The 15,076-nt window shown below is 39.9% G+C and overlaps 1 protein-coding gene across 6 annotated transcripts in view; it reads left to right on the forward strand.

Moving 5' to 3' along the window:
• Positions 1–15,076, forward strand: part of ltbp1 (latent transforming growth factor beta binding protein 1) — a 134,913-nt gene that overhangs the window by 42,452 nt on the left and 77,385 nt on the right. For all 6 annotated transcript variants that reach the window (XM_082558110.1, XM_082558107.1, XM_082558109.1 and 3 more), the window contains exon 4: positions 8,836–8,987. In XM_082558110.1, the coding sequence (XP_082414236.1) occupies positions 8,836–8,987 (152 nt within the window). The remainder of the gene's footprint in view (positions 1–8,835; positions 8,988–15,076) is intronic.

Raw genomic sequence — 15,076 nt, forward strand, 5'->3', positions numbered from 1 at the left:
TGCATGCACGCACACACAGGCACACACACGTACGCACCTCACTCACCGATCTGTTTGTGTGGAAATAGTTCAATCTGATATTCAAGACCAGCAGGCTTTTGTAACAATCACTGGACACCCTCCAAACTTTTGTCTTTTTTTTATTTGTTAAATAATTTCTTTATTTTACTGTTGCACTCATTGCCAGTGAATGCAGTCATGATATTTTCTTGAGGCAGGATGAAAATTATGGGCTCAAAATGTGGTCATAAATATTTTGTACTTTGTAGGTCTTTGAAGGGAATAAATGCCCTTTTACATGCCAACCCAGCGTTTTCCTTCATCACCACGAAGGAAAACAGTCTGTGGTCGTCCAAGTTTGGTGATTTTTGTGTCACAGGACTATGTGTTTAATACAGGGACTTCCACAGCCTTTTCAACAGCGCTGCGGACCGCGGGGGGGGGGGGGGGGCAGTGTTTTGGAAATGACAGTCTTCATTACAAAGCTTTCTTCGTTACGAATTAGCATACATGTTTTTATTGAACATTTGAAGAACTAGCAAAAAAAGAGAAACTCTTGTAGAGGACATAAAGTCAGAGATAGAAACGACAAGGAGCAGGTGCATCTAGTACAGGTAGAGCTGCTGCAAAAACCCACAGAGCCCAGCAGCCAGCAACAAATTCTGGATCCTTTGCTTTTAGTTAGCAGTTAGCATTAGCAGCACATCCTGCGTCGGATGTGAAAGGACTTTTATGCTGCGCACTGTGACTCACAGCAATGGTCCCGGGTCAGCCCTGACTTTGTGTTAAAATAATCCTAAAGTAATAAGTAGTAATAAGTATTTCTAACCACTGATATACCACAACTTTTTCCTTTCAACAGCTGCTGAAAGTTAGGGGACCTAGCTTCTATCGGGTATTTATATAGAGATCCTCTAGCTTCAAACTGTATTACCCTTCAAGGACCTGCAGCTCAAAAAAGCGCCCCTCCGACAGCCAAACCCATCTGTTCTCTGATTGGATTGTTACATTTGTGATTGACATGACATTGACCAATCAGATGAAAGGAAGAGAAATAGGGTCAAAATTCGTACTTGTAACTTGCAGGGTTTTTTTGGCTAAGTCCACACACAAATCTTTTTTACACACACAGTGCTTTTCTTGGCTGCAGATTTGAAAGGTTACATGTTTTTATAGGTTTCATTTAGGGGAGTGAGCAGTAAACAAAGTCAAATATGCTCCCCTTGCCTGTCTCAATTTAGATTACAACACCTGTCACCTCCATAACAAACTAGATGCTGGTCAGTTTATATAAACAAGCATGCACAAAAGCTTTTTTACATACGCTATTGTGTCCACTGTGAGTACACAGACACAAATTTATCTTAACAGATAATTGTAACCCTTCAACCACAAAATGTTTTCATGACTGCATCGTACAAGCAAACATTTCATACAATGAGGTGTGAAAAGTTACAGTACAGTTCTGCATTAGCCTGCTGCATAATCTGAACAGAAGAGCTATTTAAGACTTTACAGGGTCATAGCTGAGCTATGTACAAGGCTATCACTTTCTGTTTATTTATACTGTGGCAGGAGGCCTATCATATGAAAGGGATGAAAATATGTCTGGTTGACAAATGGCTCTCCCTCCATGTTATCATCTTCTTTCTGTGGCCATGCACTCTCCTTGTATCCCTCATTTTCCAGTCCCGGAGAAGGACATATCATTTTCCATTAGTGTTAAATCTTCTGCACATACAGTATAATGTGCTGTGTGTACTGTATTAATGACATTTTCTTTGAAAGCCACCAACAGGAGTTATCCAAAACTTTGTATAATTACTAATAATATTACATATTTTAATTTATAAGAATTATTTTATTTTTAATTGCTTTTTTGATGACAGTTTTGTTTTTGTTCAAATGCAATTTAATTTCTGCAAAACCTTTCATTTATCCGTTATTGCTTAATATTCTGTACTATTTTTTATGTTATTTTTACATTTCGCTCTGTGTCATTATTATTGCTATCTTAGATCGATCGACTGCCTGGCAACCTTCAGTTGCTACATAAAAATGTGTATTACCCGACCACTCAGCGAGTGGTTCTTGGAAGCTGCTTGCTCTGACTGGGTGAAACAGTCACAGAGAGAGTGCTGCACAAAGTAAAAGTTGTTCCCCACCACTAAACCCAACATTAGATGGATGAATGTTATTCAATTTGTTTCACAGTTTGAAAAAATATAATTACAGCAACAAATCCAACACGTTCCCATGCCAAAAAGTAACATTCCGACGCTATGTGACAAATCGTCGGTATGTTACACGTTTGGAAACATGAGAACTGTTTGGATCTACACATGTAAATTTATCTTGCTTTCTCATCATGAATCGCTTTGGAAAAAACTATCTGATATGGTTAAGGTTGTGGTTAAGGTTAGGGCTGGAATACATGGCTGGAACGTGTGTTACTGCCAGGAGCATCATTCTATTGGATTCCATCCACAATCTGGAGCATAGCATAGGGAAGGTTACCTTTTGCGTTACTATGAGACGTATCGGGACTAGGGCTGCCACGATTAGTCGACTAGTCACGATTATGTCGACTATCAAAATCGTCGACGACTGATTTAATAGTCGACGCGTCGTTTGAAGCTTTGTAAGATCACAAAAGACGCAGGAATAAGTAGAAGGATTTAAGAGTGTAATAACGGACTGAAACAGAAGATGGCAGCACTGCATGTACAAGGATGCCAGCTGCCGTTAACCCCGAAGAAGAAGAAGAAGCTGTGTCCCAGAATTCATAGCGCAGCCCAGCTCAGTTTACAACAATGGCGGCAGCTAGTTAGTTTTAATATTACTCTTATTATTCTTTCTGGGTCACAAAATAAACGTTTAACATATTTTCAGGTGAGAATGTAGCTGTGTAAACCTCAAATATCTGCTCAGTTTATCAAGACACCACATATTTTCAAAAGCGCCCCGACATTTTCGGAGACGTCTGTTGCCCACTAGCTCGATAGCTAGCCGGGGGCAAGGCTCACTGGAGCCCATGAGAGCACCGGACTCCCGGCAAATCGTTTTCAAACCCACTGCCGTCTGTCGCTACTCAGGTTAAATATATATAAGTCACTTAGATAACTTCAAAATGTTATTGTTTGGCTTTTTTAATATTTTATTTGTTCCTGAGTAAATCGGTTTGGCTGAGATTAAAGTTATAGTTTTTACACAGCTGAATAAACAACTGATTATCAGAAGTGTGAGATTCTCGAGAATATACTCCGGTGTCCTGTTATATTTTAGATAGCAAGGAGTTTATTAAACTTCACCGAAAGAATCTGCAAATTTCATTAAAATTTAATAAACTATCATCTTGTCTTTATTTTTAGTGAGCACATACCGTAAACACTTAAAGCTGTAAGCTAATGATAGTTATATAAGAGCAGATGCTGCTGGTGCAATAAGCTGTACGTTTTACGTCCAATGGATGATGATCTGATTAGTCGACTAATCGCAAAAATAATCGGTGACTAGTCGACTATCAAAATAATCGTTTGTGGCAGCCCTAATTGGGACGTGACAAATTGTTGGTATGTTAAGTGTTGGGATTGAGGATGCTCTGACAAATCACTTACAGATCTCATGTCTGGTCCATCAGAATAAAGACAGACAGTTGGTGTCGTAAGCCCCGCCCTCTGTTCAAAAATGGTCGCTCATATTGGAAATAAATGGCTTCTTTCACTCCTCTTTCAAACCAAATGTCTTCTCTGTCCAAAATATGAACACTGGCATTCTCGAAAGAGTGATCTTTGTCCTTTAGATGCAGATGGACCGCCGAGTCTTGTCCTGTCGAGGTGGCTTTCTATGTTGTGCCATGTGTTTATGAAGTGGCTGTCTGGTCTCTCCAATGTAGAGGTCTGAGCATTCCTTGCTACACTGTACAGCATACACTACATTAAGTTTGTGTTTAGGAGCTTTGTCCTTGGAATGAACCATTTTTTGTCTGAGTGTGTGGCTGGGTCTGGAGTACACTGGGATGTTGTGCTTGGAGAAGAGTTTCTGTGATAAACCTGTCACATAGGGGATGACAATATTGTTGCGTTTGCCTTTCTGGCCCTTCCTAGTTGGTGTCTGATCTTCTTTTCTGTGCATCTTTGTTGATTTGATGGAAGTCCATGTTTTAAGAGCTTCCTTTACATGTGAGTGTTCCCTCTTTTTCCCCTCAGGCTTAGAGGGAACATTTTCTGCCCGGTGTTGTAGGGTCCTGATTACTCCATGTTTGTGTTCCAGAGGGTGGTGGTCCCTGTGTGTGTGGGGCTTCCGGTAAACTTCAATGTTTAGGTTCCATTCTCTTGAATACGCATGGCACAGTCCAGGAATGGCAAACTGTTATCCTTTGTGTCTTCCCTGGTGAACTTTATGTTTTTATCCATAGAGTTGATGTGAGCAGTGTAGGCTTCTACTTCTTGGGTTTTGATTTTGACCCAAGTGTCATCAACATGTGGCTAGGTACTGTCCCTTTAAAAGAGCAAAGAGCGTGTCTTTCCACCTCCTCCATGTAAAGGTTGGCTACACTAGTTGATGGTAGCCCACACACACGGACCAGTACCTCCAGAAGACTACTAATCTTAATGGTTGTACGGGCAACTTGAAAGACTTCTAGAGATAAAACATCTGATTACTTTACAAAATTAAGTCAAAACTCCAGACTTCATGGCATTTCAAACATGACTAAAAAAATGCTGATGCACTCAGCCACTTAAAGCCAATGCTCGATATGGAAGTGTGTGAGATGATTTTCTGGACAGGGGCAGTTTCTTGTGACTTGGTTGCGGCAAGAATGCATGTGGAAAAGAAATAATCATTATTCCTCTTTTTATATGTTGTTAACACCAGAAAGTCCTCATGTTCAAATCTGCAGCCTTCCAATCTGTCTTTTTTGAGATCTCAAACATTGATCTCTGTAACAACGTTGAGCTAAGCTGCTAATCTTCCGAAATGTCGGACTAAAAGATGGCAATTAAGAGCACATGTCCCATTTGTCTGAATGTAGCTCAGGCATTTATTTGTTTCATTAAGCAGTAAACATGGTTGACGGCGTGAAGTTTGGTCAATTGAGAAGATAAAGAATGGGAAGTACAGTGTATCAGCCTGGAGTACACGAGCATTCACACCATTGTTTTTAATAATAAAGGATGTAGAGGATGCCTAGTGCCTCTGATCACTGACAGCTGACCAAACAATGATCAGTGCCCTAAGCTATATTCATACCGACTTTATTTTTACCATAGTTCTGTGCCAGCATTTGGGAGCTCCAATAGATGTACTATTTTTATGTGCTGAAGGAATACACAAACACTACAATCACAGTGTGTCAAGACAGCCAGCTTATATCCAGTCTAATAAGTGTTAAATTTAGTATTCAAATACTAAGGGCTAATATTGATATGAATTACGGTGTAAAACGACCCAATGTTCAAGACAGTATCCTTAATTCAAATGATTAAATTTAACGTAAAATGTACCTCTTCTCAGTTACTGCTTAAAGACAGGCAGATTGACCTGCTGTTTCAGTTCATGGTTATGTAGATGGAAAGCAGCTGCTGTGTATACCAGTTGCAGCAGATGGCTGCCCCTCCCTGAGCCTGGTTCAGCCGGAGGTTTTTTTCCTATTAAAACGGAGTTTTTCCTTCCCACTGTTGCCAAAGTGCTTGTCCACAGGGGGTCATATGATTGTTGGGTTTTTATTTTTTATTTTAGTATTATTGTAGGGTCTACCTTACAATATAAAGCACCTTGAGGTGATTGTTGTTGTGATTTGGCACTGTATAAATAAAATTGAATTGAATTGAATTATATGTTAGCTGTTAGAAGTAGTTATAGTACAGAATATTATACAGGGTGGGCCATTTATATAGATACACCGTGATAAAATGGGAATGGTTGGTGATATTAAAGTCCTGTTTGTGGCACATTAGTATATGTGAGGGAGCAAACTCCTCAAGATGGGTGGTGACCATGGTGGCCATTTAGAAGTCAGCCATCTTGGATACAACTTTTGTTTTTTCAATAGGAAGAGGGCCATGTGACACATCAAACTTATTGGTAACGTCACAAGAAAAACAATGGTGTGCTTGGTTTCAATGTAACTTTATTCTTTCATGAGTTATTTACAAGTTTCTGACCACTTATAAAATGTGTTCAATGTGCTGCCCATTGTGTTGGATTGTCAATGCAACCCTCTTCTCCCACTCTTCACACACTGATAGCAACACCGCAGGAGAAATGCCAGCACAGGCATCCAGTATCCGTAGTTTCAGATGCTGCACATCTCGTATCTTCACACCATAGACAATTGCCTTCAGATGACCCCAAAGATGAAAGTCTAAGGGGGTCAGATTGGGACACCTTTTTGTTTTGCCCATTCTGCAAATTCTGTGCGCTGATCTGGGTCATCCTCGTTGAGATGCTGCAGCAGCTGGAGTTTGTAAGGGTGCCATTTGTGAGTAGCCAATATCCTCCGAAGGGATGTTCGACTAATGCCACTCTCCAGTGACATGCGGCGAGTGCTATGCTGTGGGCTCTTGCTGAGTGAAGCTAGGACAGCCACTGATGTTTCTTCATTAGTGACAGTTTTCTTGCGTCCACATTTTGGCAAATCCAACACTGAACCAGTTTCACGAAACTTAGCAAGCAGTTTGTTAACTGTAGCATTGGAGATGGGTGGTCTCGTAGGGTGTCTTGCATTGAAATCTTCTGCAATGACCCGGTTACTGCGTTCACCAGATATCAACACAATTTCGATCCGCTCCTCACATGTTAACCTCTTCGACATGTCAATGGCTGTGAACAAAGAGAAACTTGTAAATAACTCATGAAAGAATAAAGTTACGTTGAAACCAAGCACACCATTGTTTTTCTTGTGACATTACCAATAAGTTTGATGTGTCACATGGCCCTCTTCCTATTGAAAAAACAAAAGTTGTATCCAAGATGGCCGACTTCTAAATGGTCACCATGGTTACCACCCATCTTGAGGAGTTTGCCCCCTCACATATACTAATGTGCCACAAACAGGGCTTTAATATCACTAATATCACCCTGTACTTTAGCACCAATAGGTGCATTTAGTGTTTTGTGATGTATTATTTTTTTACTTGAACTTGCTTACAGTGCCCTTACAATACTGTTTCATGGCAGGATCCCAGAGCTGTACAATAGACTGAATGCTGGGCGATCCCAGACACTAAATCGCTTTAGGTTCCAGTCTGTCTCATTCATTTACAATATGTTGTCTGGAAAGTAAATAATATTCCAAAAATATTCTGAAGATTCTAGCTTGCATCACAATTTACTTTGATTTTTTTGGCCACTAATCAGCCACCCTCAGCGATAACCTGCAGTTAAGTCAACAAATCTGTGAATCCGGTTTACTGGAATGAATCGGATGCTTGGTAGCTGGGGATCGATCCACCAGGGCCTCTGCTCTGGGTGAGAAGTATAGCATAGTATAAAATAGCACTTTTAGAATTGTTTTTGTTTCAGTTGTATTTTGTTAATATAAAAACTGTGAAATCTTACTTTCAAGGTGGAAAAAATTGTAAATAGTCAGTATCTCACACCATAGTATTAGGACATGTTCATAATCATCTGCAGAAAACCTCTGTTCCTGTATGTTTTTCAACTTTTTCAGCTGGAATCATATATGACAGCTAGTCAGTGTGGTGAGAGTTTGATCCATCTCTATTTTATTATTATTAAGTACAAGGCTTAAAAAGAGTTCACCATACCACAGGGCCCTGAGATTTAAAGTATAAAGTATACATTCTTTATGGAGCTGTAAAAGAGGAAAAGATTAGTGCATGTCTGCTTGCATTGCTTTGGCTTAACATTTGATAAATGTCTTGGTGACTCCCTGACACAGAGGGGGTAGAGCTGATCCACTCAGAGATACTAACTAGAAGAAAATTTAACTTGATGATGGTGCTTTACGAACAGTCGGAGTGTCATCTCAGTTGATCCTGTAGAAAATGTGTTAACCAAAATTAACTGCAATCAGTACTTAAATTGTAGGGATATTTCCCATAACCAGTAATTGCACTTAATAGTGCAGTCAGGGTATCATAATAGTCCTACGGGTTCAACTCCTGGGGAAAATTGTTTCATTTGTCAGTGAAATCAAGTTGACTGCCCTGTACTTAAGAGGACACATCCTTGGGACGTATTCTCTGCAGCGTCGACCTGTCCATTGAGCAGAATTAAAAAAGCTTTAATCTCAGTGGTTTGAGGACAAGGCTGATGAAAAGGGAAAGGGTAGTAAGTGGAAGCGATGGGGGATGATGCTGTTCTGGAGGAACTCAAAGAATTTGTCATGAGAGAGATGCTCTTAAATATTATCACCTCCTAAAACCAAAGTGATAATTTCAGGAAGTGGTAAGAAGATTTCTTTTTACAAAGAAGCAGAAGATTTTAGTGTTGGGAAAAGATCACATTTTCCAAAGGGTCAATGCACAGTGAATCACAGAGGGCAGAGAGATGAGGCTGCAGTGCTCTCTATGGGCCAAAACCTTCAGACACTGGTGGCAGCATCCCAGTCCCTTTTGTGACAGCAGCTGGTTTCTGTGAGCTGTCACAGGAAATCGCTTACTGTGAACACAGATTTAAAGTGTTGGGGCATTTTCCTGTTAACTACAAAGTGCTATGAGCATGATTAAAACTGACTTGTTCACATATAAAATTGATATTGATCCAAAAGACATGAAAGTGTCATTTTTAGTGTATGCATGTCTTTGTAATGTGTTTTTTGTATTTGATTTGTTTCTTGCATTTGATTGTGCTCTGCTTTTCCTTCAGAATTCGACCTGTGCCAGTTCACCCTGGTCAGAGCCAGCAGTATATTATAAAGCCCAAATACTACCAAAGGCACACCACTCACACACAGACTCACATCCAGACCCAGCCTGAAAGGCCTATCCCCCTAACAGTGGGACACAACCCTATCCACGGTGAGTAAGTCCTAAAAATCATCTTTTCATGCATCTTCTCTCTGTCTTAATGAGTGTTTTACTGTGGTACAGAGTGTGTTTTTTAGTCGGTGAGAGTGTTGATTTCTGAAACCCTTAATTTATAGTGACTTAACTATACTTGAGCAGCATAATCCACAAAGATGAGTAGCATGTTTGTATTATTGCAGTGCAATGGCACGTTATCTAGCTGACCTTAATTCAGTGCGATGTTCAGGTAAATTGTTTTTTCCTGCTGTGACAACTTGATGTGTATCTGCAAGTTGCTTTGTAACTCACCTCCAGCAACTTATTTCATGGTGTATCTGACTATTAATACCGCTTTGTTCTGCCCTCCACATCTTGTGCCTCCTATGTATATTTATAGAGGTCTCCAAACAGAGCTGTGCTACCAATAGTGACATAATAGCCTTCCTTTGGCTACTTTCAGTTAGTGTGATTTTTTTTTTCTTCTTATCTGAAAAAGTGAAGGGAAGTGTAAGAATATTTACTACATTACCGACAATCATGAATGAATATACACAAGACATTTCAAACGTAACTTTAATGATGTCTGTGTCCGTTTTCTAAATTAAACTGCTTAATGGGAGAACTACTGAGAATCCTGTTGATACATTGTTACAAAGTTACCACTTAATAATAATTAAGTAATTTTTATGCACATACACGCACAGAAACCATCACATTGGGTCTGACACTGTGAGGATGTGGAGAGAATGTGCAGCTTGCAGTTCGGCAGCAAAAGGATTTGTTCAAATTGCAGCTCCAGCGGTAAATGGCATAAAGACTTAAGCATCGCTTGCTGCTCTGGGCTGTCGAAAATGAATTATTAGTCTCATTTTCTGTGGGCAATTTCAGACAAAGGGAGGGAGTATAAGAGTTCGAATTGGAGAATGGAATGAAATAACTGTGTCATTTGGGGAGAACCAGTCAGTTTGCTGAAACAACAAGTGCCTCTGTAGATTTGAGGGGAAGGAAGCTGCCTACAGCTGAGTCTATCTGCTACCTATCCTCCTTTCAACTTTCTTGCCTGACAAATTATCCCCACTTTACAGTTTAAAGTGGACGCCAGCGTGCCAAACATCTAATATACTGTATTTCCTCACTTAGCCCGTGAGTTCATAACAATCTGATGGTGCAAAATTGTAAACGGTTATGATTTAATGTATTGCAATATTTTACACAAGGCATAATATTGAGATTGTCATGTGTATCTATATTGTTTGCTGTCATCTGTAAACTGTATGGGTGCACAAACGGCACAACAGCTTAGTAAAGCTTCAGCATTTCACTAAAAACTGAAACACAAACTTCTTGGATGGTTTGTGCTGCTCAGCAGACCTTATTATTTGTCAGATTATTTATTATGAAACAGCACAAACACAATAGAAAGGTCCAGCTACTTCCACATGCCGTTTATCCTTAATGAAATTCAAGTGAGTGAGTTATAAAAACATTCAACTCTTTGTAAATGTGTTAATTTCATTGCTGAAGTCTGGCTTTTCAGCATGGGAGTCTGTGACAAAGTGGCTAGGACTGAATTCATGTACCATTTGTCACTTGTATATATTGTTATAATGTCTTCTGTTATCTTCTAGTCAATCATAATGCTTTAGTGTAGACACAGCACATGTAACCTTGGCTCTGCATACTATCCCGGGTCTGTTTAGGATAGCATTGGTTACATTCATTACATCTGTGCAAATGTTCTTAAAGCTAAATGCCACTTAATTATTAGTTGATTTGAATCTTTCATTTGTTTATGTAGTTTGGTTGTACGTACCATTGTGTGTTCCTTTGTGCAGGTCTTATGTGTAAAACTGGTATATGGGAAAGGCCGCCCCGTTACTTCCTGTTTATATAGGATATGATGCATTGATCATGTCAGTTGAGTGTAACCAAATGAAGGGGTGTTTCTTTTGTGTCAAATTGTTAATTTCCTTTAAAATTACCTCATGAGTCGGATTTTGTGACGAGATTGACTTTTCAATCCGTTTAGTTGGGTGAATGAGTTTGTTAAGTGGAAGAATGATCTTATTCCTGTTTCTTTGTCTAGACTGTGTTATTTAGTCTACCCTGTTTTCTCAACGGTAGAGATTAATGAGTTTCAGCTGTGGGTAAAATTCTGTATAAAGCAGGTGAGATTTTGACTGTGAGGGTCTTATGTTTTGCGAAACAATTGTTGAAAGGTGACGCCAGAAAATAAAGAACACTTAAAAGAAACTTGAACAGTCTGCAGATGCTGTCTTCCTATCACTTTCCTTGCTGCTTATGTTATGCTACCTCACAGTGTCTATCAGGACTTAGAGGAACAGCAGTTTCACTTCAGCTTCATTATTATTATTATTATTATTAAAAATGACCTAAACAAAATCCAACGAGGAGAATAAACACAATGTATTTCTATGTCATAAAGTAATAAACCATGTACTGTCTCTGGATAAACCGTGAAGTAGTTAGTAAACTTGGAAACAATCGTGCAATACCTTCGTGACATTTGCTTTTTTATTATTTCTGAACTTCCCAAACCATTCAGAGAGAAAAAAAAATCCTTTTTTTGGACCAACTTTGGCTGGCAGTCGGACCCTAATACATCTGACAGATCAACAAGAGCCATAATTCAGCAGCTCGTGGTTGGTTATTGTGGCTTGTCATAAATTCAAGGCTGGACTCCAACATCAGACTCACTGGGATGTATCTATGAATAAGCCAATATTTTTCAAAGGATCCTTAGACGGCACGAGTGGTTGTGCCTCTGGCCGCAGCCGGTTGGACTGACTTGAGGTTATTAATGGGGAAGTCAGCAGACAGAGCAGTGTTGATGCTTGGCTTTGCAGCATTGCAGACTTGAGCAGACCTATGCATGGCCACAATGACCCAGACCCGGTTTCAAAATAATTTCCTCAGCTCATTTGAATTTCAGCTAGCAGTTTCTAAATGCCAGAAAATGTGTCAGACATAAAAACCAGTGAAGGAAAAGGGGCACGGACGCATATGAGAGGACAGAGGGCAGTGGCCGCAATTTCCTGACATTTCTTTGCAGTGCATTTCTGGGAGAGAGTTTTTCTTTAAAACTTGGCTTCTAAATAAATATTTGGCAAAACCAAGTGTTATTTCAAGTGCCGTTCGTTGCCTGTTCATCTGCTGAATGAGATGTAAGAGGGCTTATAATAGAGCCAACATGTGCCTGCTGCTGGTTTCACAAATACCATACTTAAACGAGTTGCTAAAATAACAAAAATAACACAGAATAGATTCTCACATCATTTTTATAATTACAATCTAGAATGTAATGACCTTCTATAAATTACACTCCAGGCCTGTGTCGGTTGTCTACATAGTGTCAGATATCTCCCACACGGTACAACCACAAAGTTATAGTCTCCACATAGATGTGAGTGTCTACTTCAAAGTAGACCGAGAGTATCTGAAGTAAATTGTGTGTTTGGACTATGTTTGATAGCATTTTGCAGCTGAATATAGCATCAAATCCATTTACAATCATAAATTTTACAAATCCCTTGTGGGATGAAATTTGCTCCAACACGAGGTTTAGAGTCGGCTCATTCATCTCTCACAGTGTTATCTGGATAGCAGATCTCTGTGTGTCCATGGGCTCCATGCTTATCCGGTTTAACCCTCCTCAAGTCCAGACCGGTGTGGTAATGTACCTGGACCCGAATAACGCTTTAGCTGGAGTAATCTGGCATTACTGTTCATATAAATCATTAGAACCCTAAACTGATCAGGGGTCAGATAACTGCTACAGAATCGAGGTGTGTCTTCTATTTGATTGTATGTGTAGAAATGTTTGGATATTTTTTCCTTGTCAGTTACGCATATAAATACCTTTTTAGTAAAGGCATTTTTAATTTTAACAATTGGATCTCAGTCTGTCTTGGGGTTATTTATACTTTTTCTGTGATCAGATAGTTATTTAATTTAACTGATATACATGAACATGAAGTGCTGAGCAATCACAGCGTTTAATTAGTTTTTTATAGTTTATTGCTTTGTGCCATTTTATGGGGTGGAAGTAATGGTCAGCACATTATAAATATAATGTATATTGTTACCCTGTGACCCTAATTCAAAAGATTTGTTTTGGCAGTGCAGTTTTTTCCAGATGGAACAGGATTTAAGTAAGATCTATTGAAACACATAACTAAGATAACTCGACAATAATTTATTAAATCGCCAGTATTTGTATAGCGCTTTACTAGTCCCTAAGGACCCCAAAGCACTTTACACATCCAGTCATTCACACACAGGTGATGGCAAGCTACATTGTAGCCACAGCCACCCTGACAGAGGCGAGGCTGCCAGACACTGGCGCCACCGGGCGAAGTGTCTTGCCCAAGGACACAACGACCGAGACTGTCTAAGCCAGGACTCGAACTGGCAACCTTCCGATTACAAGGCGAACTCCCAACTCTTGAGCCACGATCGCGCCATATCAAATGTTTTACTTTCATTTAATGAACTGAAAGATTTCTGAATGATTTTTGATTTTGTTTCCCCCCCAGTAATAGTAGAGATAAATATAATTAGAAATAAACTGGCACCAAAATCACAGAACACACAGTCCACTTCAGGAGATTTCAATTCATTTCCATCCTCACAGGATGACATACTGTGTTATTGATCAGACAATTCAATTTGAAAACACTCTAATAGGCACCAACAAATATGTTAGGAGGGATCCAGTTCAATTACTCTAGTGCAAGTTAGACCTAGCTCACTGCTGTCAGCTGTAGTTGCCCATGTTGGCGCACCCTGCCAGTCAAAGCATGCATGCTGCTAACATGACCCTAACATCAATTCAATTCAATTCATACAGCGCCAAATCGCAACAACAGTTGCCTCAAAGCACTTTAAGGTAGACCCTACAATAATACATACAGAGAAAAACCCAACAATCATATGACCTGCTATGAGCAAGCACCTTGGCGACAGTGGGAAGGAAAAACTCCCTTTTAACAGGAAGAAACCTCCGGCAGAACCAGGCTCAGGGAGGGGCGGGGCCATCTGCTGCGACCGCAGGGGCGAGTACTAGCTGTAGCAATCAAGAATAAGGATGCATTGCCTGCATACAACTTGTGTTAAACATTATTAAAATATGACTGATTAGTTTGACTGAAAAACAATTCTCATGTTGACAGCTGTCACAACTTGTAAACATATTATTTATTTATGTGATGGCTTTTTTTGGTTAAGTGTTTGTGTGTTTATATAAAGGACAATTTTGTCATAGCATCTGTCAATTAAAGAAACATTACTGATTGATTTTTTTCCCCTCCTGGGTCACCACTCGTTGCAGTCTTTGATTTGTTGGGTTTTTTAGGGGCAAACACATTTGTCCCGTTAGTTCTTTTACTTCTTTGTACTTCCCTCATGTCCGTTGTCATAGTTTCAGCAGTCCCCCTCCAGAAGCTTGGTGATATTTGTGAGTCTTATTGATGCTATGATTATTATTCCTTATAATAAAGTATTCTGATTGTGATTAATGAGACAACGATTGTTATTCTCTCACTGATAAATTTATCATTGATAAAAAACTGTGTGGGCTTTGTCGACCTCACATTTCTTGGGTAGTGCACGTCGGGTTACGGTGCAGGGTTTCAGAGTGGTTTGTGGTTAAGGCGTAACGTAGATCTCCTGCTGAAGCATATATCCCCAGTTACTGTGTAACACAGCAAAGCTACAAATAGCAGACCCCTGAGCCTAATTTAATGGGAATACCATGGCTGGTTTTTGCTCAGCATGCAGTCAGCACTAGACTTTTTGAAAGTAGCAGACATGTTTGCTCTTCTAAAACAGGAAGCCTGCAGCCTCTCTGTCAGCCCTGTCCCACGCGACAGACAGCCTGTCAGCAACTGGCTGTGGTGCGACATCTGGTAAAGTTATTCTCCGTCTCCCCTCAGCTATCCCTCAGCTCTCCCACACTGCCAAAGCAACCTCAGACAAGTGTTAGCAGTGTGGGTCATGACTGAAGGTTTGGTCAGGGAGGATCACCTCACCATCACCACAGTGACCAAAGAAGCATGCCACAAATAGTATACAATCAGAGT

This window comes from Aulonocara stuartgranti (genome assembly GCF_965226115.1).
Source record: "Aulonocara stuartgranti genome assembly, chromosome: 13".
NCBI lineage: Eukaryota > Metazoa > Chordata > Actinopteri > Cichliformes > Cichlidae > Aulonocara > Aulonocara stuartgranti.